Source organism: Triticum aestivum, chromosome 7B (genome assembly GCF_018294505.1).
Source record: "Triticum aestivum cultivar Chinese Spring chromosome 7B, IWGSC CS RefSeq v2.1, whole genome shotgun sequence".
Taxonomy (NCBI): domain Eukaryota; kingdom Viridiplantae; phylum Streptophyta; class Magnoliopsida; order Poales; family Poaceae; genus Triticum; species Triticum aestivum.
In genome coordinates, this window is record NC_057813.1 from 683477677 (window position 1) to 683489017 (window position 11341).

Consider the following 11341-nt stretch of genomic DNA (forward strand, 5'->3'; position numbering starts at 1 on the left):
TAAATGATTTTCTAAATTATCCGTATCTTTTAAACCGTAACTTCGATTTTAACATATTATATATGAAATTTTATTAAAAAAATATGTGGAATCTAAATATGATGTTAATTTTACCTGTTAAATATTTTTACAATATCGTTTTGGGAGCAAACTTATAATTTATAGCATAAGATCCGTTTTCGCGAGAGAGAGAGAGAGAGAGGGAGGGAGGGAGGGAGGGAGGGAGGGAGGGAGGGAGGGAGGGAGAGGGACGAGAGAGGGAGAGAGAGACGCCTTAGGATTAAACATATTCAAACATGTTTTTGTTTTGTTTTGTGTGAACACCAAGGCCATCGCCGGTGAGGGTGAGAAGGAGGATAAGTGGCAATACAAATATGATGCCTCGCAAAAATAAAGGAGATGGACCTATTGTGGTCTTGGGTGATGGTTGTTGGGTTAAGAGTGTGTGTTATGTTTTCTCTCACGTTGCAATGCACGGGCTCTTTTGCTAGTATAATAAAATGTCGTCCTCGAAAGTTAAGCGTGCGGACCCTACGGGTTCGAGAACTATGTAGACATGACCGAGACACCTCTCCGGTCAATAACCAATAGAGGAACCTGGATGCTCATATTGGCTCCCACATATTCTACAAACATCTTCATCGGTCGAACCGTTATGACAACATACATTATTCCCTTTGTCATCGGTATGTTACTTGCCCGAGATTCGATTGTCGGTATCTTCATACCTAGTTCAATCTCGTTACCAGCAACTCTCTTTACTCATTCCGTAATACATCACCCTGCAACTAAATCATTAGGTATAGACAGTCCATGCAGCAAACCGAGGCCCTGCGTCACTTTGCTTGCAAGGCTTCTTATGATGTGTATTACCGAGAGGGCCTAGAGATACGTCTTCGATACTTAGATTGACCAATCCTAATCTCGATCCATGCCAACCCAACAAACACCTTCGGAGATACCTATAGAGCATCTTTATAATCACCCAGTTACGTTGTGATGTTTGATTGCACACAAGGCATTCCTCCGATATCCAAGAGTTGCATAATCTCATAGTCGAAGGAATATGTATTTGATATGAAGAAAGCAATAGAAATAAAATTGAACGATCAGAATGCTAAGCTAACGAATGGTCTTGTCCATCACATCATTCTCCTGATGATGTGATCTCGTTTATCAAATGACAACACATGTCAATGGTTAGCAAACTTAACCATCTTTGATCAACGAGCTAGTCTAGTAGAGGCTTACTAGGGACATGGTATTTTGTCTATGTATCCACACATGTATCAAGTTTCCGGTTAATACAATTCTAGCATGAATAATAAACATTTATCATGAAATAAGGAAATATAAAATAACAACTTTATTATTGCCTCTAGGGCATATTTCCTTCAGGGAGGGCTCTTCATCAATGGTGGCGGACTCCGGGGTTGTGTAGGCGACTCGGAGTCCGGATCTTGGGATGGTGACGGCCTTCTAAAGTTGTGGCAGTATGGGATGTCCCTTATGTCAATAGGTCTGGTTCGATGTGGCTTGGCAGGTGACACATGTGCCTCTTTCGGAGTTGTTGGGCGGTGTCTGTCATCAGCAGGTGAAGTCACCAGTGGATGTGCTACCGGCGGATGATACACATGACGTATTATAGGGAGACATCAAGTCATGTCGTCTACCAGCAGGTGATCGATGCACGATGGCTCTGGCGGAGGTGTCAAGTTTAGCCTGTTATTGTTGGATCGAAGGTGGTGCGACAGTAGCGGGAGGCAGGTGGTATGGGACGTCTTTGCCTTCCGTTGTCTCTTCCAGAGGTATCCAACTATCGAGGCGGCAGTAGATAGATATGGGCGGATAGTACAGACGGCTTCAACGACGAGGTTATGCACTCCGGTGAAAACACAGGATCTCTCAACGGGCTATGTCGTCGCGCACCTGCGTCGTGTCATTGCTGAAGGTGGTGGATTAAACCTTTGCTTTGAGGATGACAATCCAAAGTTCAACCTTGTGGTGGACTCGTCATCATCGGCGCACGTGCGGAGATTTCTTCTCGAAGGCATAGCCTAGGTGTTGTGTATTTATTTGTTTATGTTGTGTCTTATATCATAGGGTTAGTGGCTATGTGGAAGAGTTATTGTCGCGAGGTATACGACCTTAGGGTTTGTTTTCGGGGTTTTTTCCTGGTAGTTGGTGTTTTGTTGTTGGATTTTGCACCATTAATAACATACTAGCAAAAGAGCCCGTGTGTTGCAACGGGAGAAAAAAGCACAACACACACTCTTAACCCAACAACCATCACTCAAGACCACAAATAGGTCCATCTCCTTTATTTTAGCGAGGCATCATATTTGTGTTGCCGCTTATCCTCCTTCTCACTCTCGCCGGTGGTGGACTCTGTGTTCACACAAACCAAAACATGTTTGAATGTGGTTAATCCTAAGGCGTCGCTCTCTCCCTCTCTCTCCCTCTCTCATCCCTCTCCCTCTTTCTCTCTCTCTCTCGCTTTCTCTCACACTCGCCATGATAAATCTGTTGTTTTTTCCTCTGACGAATTTAGAGGTATGCATGTGTAGTTATCGATGTTTTCTTTTTCCTATATGGTTATAGTGGGTGTTTATTTGCAATCCGAATCGCTGCGAGTACGGAAGAAAAACGGATTGTGCACTATACATTATAAGTTTGCTTCCAAAATAATATTTACAAAGTAATCAACAAGTAAAATTAACATCTTATTCAGATTTCACATGTTTTTGTAATCAAATTGCATATATAACATGTTAAAATTGGAGTTACGGTTTAAAAGATACGAATAATTTAAAAAATCATTTGTTTTACATTAATATCTTCTAACATAATATTTAAAAATACTTAACAGGTTAAAATAATCACATATTCATATTTTCCGAATCAAATTTCATATATAAGATGTTTAAATCGGAGTTACGGTCTAAAAGATATGAATGATTTAGAAAATCATTTGTTTGAGTTAAATATGACCCGGGGATGAATTACCTAAAAGGTCTGGGGAGTTTTCGAAAAAATGTAAAATAACAGTTCGTGTGAGTTAAGTCCGGACTGCGGGTTGATTTAGAAAAAATACAAGGGCTTTTTTTATATAAAAACTGTAAAATAACGGTTTGGATAACTTAAGTCCGGACTGCGGGTTGATTTGAAGAAAATACAGGTTTTTTTTTGCAAAATGGTGCAACGGACGACAAAAACCCAATTCTCTTTATTATTAAATAAATTAAGGTAGAGATTGCATGCATCGTCCTGATGGCACCGGGGTTTTGTCCTTCGTCAACCAAAAATCCTAGAAATACGGAAGATTACGGGGCTTCCACGGGGTACTCATTGCTAAGTAATCTCAGCCCCCCCCCCCACCCCCACCCCCACCCCATTTTAATGGGGGTGGGCCCCGTATCCCTTCAAAATCTGCCACGTACTCACAGCACGTTGAATCCCGTAAAACCCACCGCGTGCATGTAGCAGCGCTGTCGACGAAAAAGCAGGGTGCGACGCCTGCCCTTTTGTACCCACGTTGAGGAATTCCCCACTTCTCTTTCTATCGAGTCCACCCGCGAAACTCTGGTGGATCCCTCCGTCGAAGCGATGCTCTGTTACGGTTTACCAGCCACTGCCACCTCCTCCGGCCAGCAGCATGCCCCGACGCCTCCCAGGACCCCAATACTCAGCCGGCCAGCAGCAGGCGCCGCCGTCTCCACAGAGCTCCTCTTTCCTCCCCGAGCACGACAAGAAGGCCCCACTCGCCGGCCTCTTGTAGCTATCAATCTGCTTTTGCTAAAGAGGAAAAAGCTACCAGGATGCTCACTCTCCTTTATTCCCCTGCATCAACCACTGCCGTCAACTAGCAGCATTCTTCTCGCCCCTGGCCGTTTCCAGGTATGTGCTTTCCCCATTGTGTAGCTCTCCACGAATTCCATCGATGATTTTGTGGAAACTCCATGCATCTTCGACATCATCCGTGTAAATCATCATTTATCGTTGTTGTATGAGCCCGGAAAGTTATTCTTCCCATACTGTCTGTTTTTATATTGTATTTTGTATCTTATTTGTTCAGTGTATATTTATCTACTGGTAGATGTCAGCAAGGACTCCTTGATTGCTCTCAATTAAATACTAGCCTTTTCTACCCCAAAGAAAATTACTACCTTTTTCAAGTTGTTATATACAAAAGGTATAAGTGTTCCTTCTTCTTCCAGGAAAAACAACAGCATGGATTATGCAAGTTCAGAGACAACAGTTATGCCGCTAGATTTATTACGAGAAATTACTAATGATTTCTCCGAGGAGCGTAGGATTGGTAGCGGTTCCTATGGAAAGGTTTACCTGGTAAGGTTAATGCTGTACATGGTTTCCTGAACAAAATCATAACTACGAGATCAGTTTAGCATGCAGAGTTTTGCCACCAATAGCTAACAAAACCATAACTAGGAGTTTCCCAGGCTTTCAGCTGCCTGGGAAGCCAGAAACAACAAAGCAAAGTAGCGGCGAACACAAAGGCTTTACGAACAATTTTTTATAACAGCACATAGGGTTGTACTAGTGAGAAAAATTCCACAAAAAGAAAATTCCTCTTTGATTTCTTTTCAAAAAAGACAAATTTTCAGTCAAAATAGCATGAATAGTGACCTATACTAGCAAATAAATTTTGTCTTTTTCGCTGTGAAGTAAACGTTGGGTTTTTTGATTGTGAAAATTTATATACTAGTGCACAAGTAAGTCAAGTTTAATCTAAAAATACTTTTGAAATATTTTGAATTTTTGTTTAATTATCTTAAAAAAACATATAGGGTGTATATACATGCGGGAGCCAAAGGGTATTTCCCACCACCATTCCCCTTAGCATGATGTTGCAGTGCTTCCTGTTGCAGATGAATAGATCCTGAAAGCAGAGGAAAGCTATATTTATTCTCTACTGATCCTCATTATGATTAACTCACATAATTGATCTTGCATTGCTCTTTTAACCATCACATAGCAGTAAATAATTTGGGTCACATTCCAACATAGCATTTTCTGCTTTACGTACGTTGTATATGTAACTATGTAAAGAAAAAATAACCATGTGAAATGTTGGATAGGGAGTGCATCAACATGGCAAAAGGATTGCTGTGAAGATACTCTATGACATGCCAGGAATTGATGATGAGCAGTTTCAGAATGAGTTTAACAATCTTACAAGGCTCAGACAACAAAATATTGTGCGATTAGTTGGCTATTGCCACAATATTCAGGAAGTACAAGTAGAGTACAAAGCTAAATTGGTTCTTGCTGAAAAGACACATAGAGCGCTCTGCTTGGAGTATATGTCTAATGGAAGCCTTGACAAGTATCTTTCTGGTAATGAAGATGTTTTTCTTGTTTTAGTTGGCATATTAGTATATACCATTTTAAAAATTTAGAGCTCGAGAATTCTCCTAATTTGGTTTTGCAGATGAGTGTGATAGATATGATTGGCAGACAGGCTATGGAATAATTAAGGGGATTTGCCAGGGTCTGAAATACCTCCACAATGAATTAAAACCTCCTGTTTATCATTTGGATTTAAAACCAGCCAATGTATTACTAGATGAGAACATGGTTGCCAGAATCGCAGATTTTGGGATGTCAAGGCTCTTCAGAGATGAAAAAACACGAGCTACAAATAGTTCTTTAGGAACAATGTAAGCATTCTTAATGTCAACTGAATTTGAGAAGCTAACTTTATTTTTCATTAAATGTTTAATATTAGTAGCATTTATGTATATGATGTGTGATGCAGTGGGTATTTACCGCCGGAATACATTTGCAATAATTTAATCTCAGATAAGTTCGACATATTCAGCTTGGGTGTTGTAATCATAAAGATAATGGCAGGACATGCGGGCTACTTCAATAGCGCTAACATGTCTTCCCAGGAATTCAGCAATGTTGTAAGAGAACGTGTTATCTTTATCGAGATCATCTGTACGTATTTCATAAGTAATACTTCAGTTATACTAATATATTACCATTTTTCTGTTCTCTGAATCGGTAGGTGCAGTTAATCTGGACAAATAGGCTACTTGAAACATCAAACCTGAGGAAGGCATATTCCGAACAAGTAAAGATATGCATCGAAATAGGTTTAAGTTGTGTGCAGGAGGACCGACACAAAAGGCCAACTATACAGGATATTGTTGATAAACTGAATGCCACGGAAACAGAGTGTATTTATGCATCAAGAAATGACCTGTCGTTGATGTGCCAGGTGCGAATCAAGAGTCTCAAAATATGTAGTGCACCAACGGAACATATTATACTAATGGCCATGAATTTTCTTAGTTGGATTCAGCCGTAATGTACTTTAGACAAGTTCAACTATAGGGACAAGTCTAGTTACAAACTAATATTTTCTACCAACAACATGTTCATGTTTCAGATTATAAAGGACGATGATCTCGAAGAGCTCCGAGAGCTCAGTTCTATTGATTATAAAATGGTATGTCATGGTAAATGGAGAGGCTCTGATGTTGCAATAAAAAGAACCAATCAGCAAGAGCGAGGTTCTTCCGACAGACTGGTACAGTTCTCATATTTCAGATTTCTTTGTACTTGCTTATACTTGTCCTTTTACAGATAACTCCTGAATATTTGCAGCGGAATGAGTTTTGGAACGAAGTATCAAACCATGCAGGTCTACACCATCCCAATGTTGTGGCCTTTTATGGTATTGTTCTAGATGGACATGAGGGGTCCATTGCCACAGTTACAGAATACATGGTTAATGGCTCACTTAGGACGGCTTTGTGGAAGAATTCCAAGTACATCCACTATTTAGATGTCTAGCACTCTAGCATATCTCTTTTAAGTCTGCCATTTCTTAATAAAAAGAAATCTGTAATCTTACATGAAGTTCAATGGATTAATATTCTCTGCATACACAGGAGCCTTGGCCGACACAAGAGATTAATTATAGCCATGGATGCAGCTTTTGGAATGGAGTACTTGCATCACAAAAACATAGTGCACTTTGACCTCAAAAGTGACAATTTACATGTTAATTTAACGGATCCACTACGCCCAATATGCAAGGTAAGAATCACATTTCTTCTGTTTTATTCTATTGTTACCTTGTTCAACTTCATTATATTGCTAGACTACCATTCCGTCTCTTCCGTATCGCGTTCTTGACATTCGATATTGGGAAATCCATCATATATTGACTTTCCAAAAATTAGGCACTAGTGATGATTTTTAGGATCATATCCCCTCATACTTGCAGTTTATTTCTAAGATGGAACTTATAGTGCCTGCTGTGATAATCATATGGACATTTAGTTCGGTTGCACGATAATTGCTGATAGAACTGCACTTCCATGATCCACGGTGATTCAGTATAATTTAATCATGTTTAGCAAATCATTGGATATGTTTGTACATCCTTTTATCTCAAGTCGATGCCATGGATCGCGTTCCAGAAAATTGGTGACTAGATAAGAGATGCCATGGAGCCTGAACTCCACCACAACTTCCCACTAGTACGCGGTGTCCCCATCCACTCCCTTAATCGACATCCATTCCTCCTGTACTCTCCATGGATGACATCCATCGTTTCGAGAAGGGAATCTCGCCGGAGGTGATGGGCTAGGGTAGCCTTGTTAAATTCCCCCTCTGTTCCAGAATATGAGGTGTATTGATTTTCGTGCAAGTCAATCATGTGAATGTTTGACCAAGATTATAGAATAAAAAGAAACATCTGCAATACCTAATAGATAAAATATAAAACTACTTTTCATGTGCAATCAAATGATATAAATTTGGTATTGTGGATATTGGTATATTTTTCTAAAAACTCAGTCAAACTTGCACATGTTTAACTTTTGGAAAAACAAATACACCTTATATAAAGGAACGGAGGGAGGGCCGCGCGTGTATTTATTGATATGATGGGGCTTATCCCATATGCGTATGCAAGTTGATATTACATTTCTGGAGTACAAGGGATGATAGAGAGATAAAAAAAACTTTAAACCATGAGATACTAATCGATCTCTCCAACTAACTAGCTCTAACAGAACATATGCGCCCACCTAGGATATGTTCAAAATAGCCCCTGAATTACAACTTGATCAAGTTGACATTACACTTGAATTATTCAAAATATCTTGTGGGCAATTCCTTGGTGAAGCCATCTGTAATCTGATCTCTTGAATAAATAAAATGAATATCCAATTGTTTGTTGCAAACACGTTCTCTTACAAAGTGAAAATCTATCTCAATGTGTTTTGTTCTGGCATGAAAAACTAAATTAGCATAAAAATAAGTAGCACCAAGATTTGTCACACCAAAGACGAGCAGCTTGTACTTGTGTCACCCCAAGTTCCCTTAGCATAGACTGAAGCCAGATAATTTCTGCAGTGCCATTTGCTAGTTGCTTATATTTAGCCTCTGTATTAGACCTAGAGATAGTTGACTGTTTCTTAGCACATATATAAGATTTGGACCAAAGAATATGGCAAAGTTACCTATGGACCTTCTGTCAAGAAGACTTTCAGCCCAGTCAATATTAGTAAATTCACTCACAAGGGTAGACCGAAACCTACTGAATCTTACTCCAACACTTGTTGTTGTTTACAACTATCGCTACCGCATAGTGATAAAGTAAAGCAATTACATGGCATTTGCATTTCATACAATAAAGAGACAACCATAAGGCTCCTGCCGGTTGCCGATAACTTTTACAAAACATGATCATCTAATACAATAACGTATATCACATCATGTCTTGACCATATCACATCACAACATGCCCTGCAAAAACAAGTTAGACATCCTCTACTTTGTTGTTGCAAGTTTTACGTGGCTGTTACGGGCTTCTAGCAAGAACCGTTCTTACCTACATCACAAAACCACAACGGTGATTTATCCAGTTTGTTGTTTTAACCTTCAATAAGGACCGGACACAGTCAAATTCGATTCAACTAAAGTAGGAGAAACTGACACCCGCCAGCCACCTTTAGCAAAACTAGTTGCATGTCTGTCGGTGGAACCGGTCTCATGAACGTGGTCATGTAAGGTTGGTCTAGGCCGCTTCATCCAACAATATCACCGAATCAAAGTAAGACATTGGTGGTAAGCAGTATGACGATCACCGCCCACAACTCTTTGTGTTCTACTCGTGCATATCATCTACACGTAGACCTGGCTCGGATGCCACTGTTGGGGAACACAGCGTGCAATTTCAAAAAATTCCTACGCTCATGCAAGATCTACCTAGGAGATGCATAAAAACAACGGGGGGTAGAATGTGTCTACATACCCTCGTAGACTGTAAGCGGAAGCGTTTGACAACACGGTTGATGTAGTCGAACTTCTTCTAGCTCCGACCGATCAAAAACCAAACGTACGGCACCTCCGAGTTCTGCACACGTTCAGCTCGGTGACGTCCCTCGCCTTCTTTATCTAGCAAGGTGTCGACGTAGTAGATGAGTTTCATCAGCACGACGGTGTGGTGAAGGTGATGGTGAAGTGGTCCTTGCAGGGCTTCGCCTAAGCACCGCGATAATATCACCGGGGTTGTAAACTATGGAGAGGGCGCCACACACGGCTAATAATTGATTTTGTGTGTTCTAGGTGCCCCCATGTATATATATATAGGTGTGGGGGGAGAGGCAGTCATGGGGAGACGAGTCCTACTTGGGGTCCTTCCCAATTCGGCCTCCCCCTTCCATAAATGCCGGAGGGGGAAGGAAAGAGGAGGGAGGAGGGAAGGAAGGGGGAGGCCGAATCCCCCCCTTCCTTTCTCCCTTCCCCTCTTCCTTTCTCCTATGGTTCGGGCCATATGGGGGGCGCACCAGCCCCTAGTGGCTGATGTGTTTCCCCTCATGGCCCAATAGGCCCATATCTTTTGACGGTGGGTGGCCGAAACCCCTTCCGGTGACCCGATACATACCTGATACCCTTCGGAACACTTCCGGTGTCCGAACTCTATCGTCCTATATATCAATCTTTACCTCTTGATCATTTCGAGACTCCTCATCATGTCTGTAATCTCATCCGGGACTCCGAACAACATTCGGTCACCAAATCACATAGCTCATCTTTACCAAATAATAAAACAAATTGGGTTTCTTTCGTCCGTCATGGCATTTTTTAGAAAAGTCCCTCTATTTCAGAGAATTCAACCAGCAGTCCTGTTTTAAGTTAAAACGAATCGGTTTTTTTTCATATTTCACACAAAAGTCCCTGTGTTTTGTTGAAATAAACCCGCAGTCCGGATTTATGTCACACCCGAACCGTTATTTTACATTTTTCGAAACCCCCCCTGATGTTTTAGGTCATTCATCTGCGGGTCATATTTAAGTCAAACAATATTTTTTTAAATCATCCATATCTTTTAAACCGTAACTCCGATTTGAACATGTTATTTATGAAATTTGATTAGAAAAATATGTAGAATATGAATATGAGATTATTTTCACCTGTTAAGTATTTTTAAATATTATTTTGGACTATATTTAAGTCAAATAAATGATTTTCTAAATTATCCGTATCTTTTAAACCGTAACTTCGATTTTAACATATTATATATGAAATTTTATTAAAAAAATATGTGGAATCTAAATATGATGTTAATTTTACCTGTTAAATATTTTTACAATATCGTTTTGGGAGCAAACTTATAATTTATAGCATAAGTTCTAGATACATCCCTTTTTATCCATTTTGATGACAAGTATTTTCGGACGGAGGGAGTACCACTTTAGCTATATATAAGTTGCCTGGATTTTGAATTTGGATCAGTCGGTTTTCCTTTCCGATGACTGGTACTGTAAAATTCGTGCCCCCCCCCTTTGTCCTGTTGTGTGGTGTGTTTGTTTTGCGCTGGGAATTTGTGACTGGCCTTTTCTTTGGATTAGTCAATACCTTAATGGGCTGAGGCCCATTAGCTGTGTGACCAGGCTAGCTTGAGGCCCGTTAGCTGTGCGACTAGGCTAGCCCTGTCCAGCCAATTCTCAAAAAAAAACTCTGTCCAGCCCATCTAAAACCCAGCCCTCCACACCCTCCCTTTGTTTTTTTTTCTATTTTTATGTTTCTTTCGCTTTTTAGTATACTTTGTTATGGGTATTTCTTTTTATGTTGGGTGAGTGTAAATATATTCGTGCAAATGCTGTACAATAGGTGTGATTATATATGTATTCAATTGCATATTATAGGAAGTGCAATTTTCACTAGTTGGAAAAAGCCTAGTGTTGGAAAAAGCCTAGTAGCGGCGTTCCAAAACGTTGTTATCAACACGGAGGCCCGACCCCAGTAGTATGACGCATGTGGTAAGCTGATACTACCGGCTTCCGTCATAAAT

General features: G+C 40.3%; 1 protein-coding gene across 1 annotated transcript; it reads left to right on the plus strand.

Moving 5' to 3' along the window:
- The first annotated feature begins 4230 nt into the window (after nucleotides 1–4230).
- LOC123158450 (receptor-like kinase TMK3) lies at nucleotides 4231–7472 on the plus strand. The gene is made up of 9 exons (XM_044576438.1): nucleotides 4231–4347; nucleotides 5100–5358; nucleotides 5453–5681; nucleotides 5780–5930; nucleotides 6035–6100; nucleotides 6419–6488; nucleotides 6719–6800; nucleotides 6924–7071; nucleotides 7395–7472. The coding sequence occupies exons 1-9, from the start codon at nucleotides 4231–4233 to the stop codon at nucleotides 7470–7472; spliced, it is 1200 nt and encodes a 399-aa protein (XP_044432373.1).
- Nucleotides 7473–11341: the final 3869 nt, after the last annotated feature.

Bases quoted from the DNA above. Each gene is read 5' to 3' on its own strand.
- LOC123158450 (XM_044576438.1), top strand. From the start codon at position 4,231: ATGGATTATGCAAGTTCAGAGACAACAGTTATGCCGCTAGATTTATTA. The intron at 5,931-6,034 runs GTAAGAGAACGT...CTGAATCGGTAG, and splicing joins CCCAGGAATTCAGCAATGTT to GTGCAGTTAATCTGGACAAA. The intron at 6,101-6,418 runs GTAAAGATATGC...TTCATGTTTCAG, and splicing joins GGAAGGCATATTCCGAACAA to ATTATAAAGGACGATGATCT.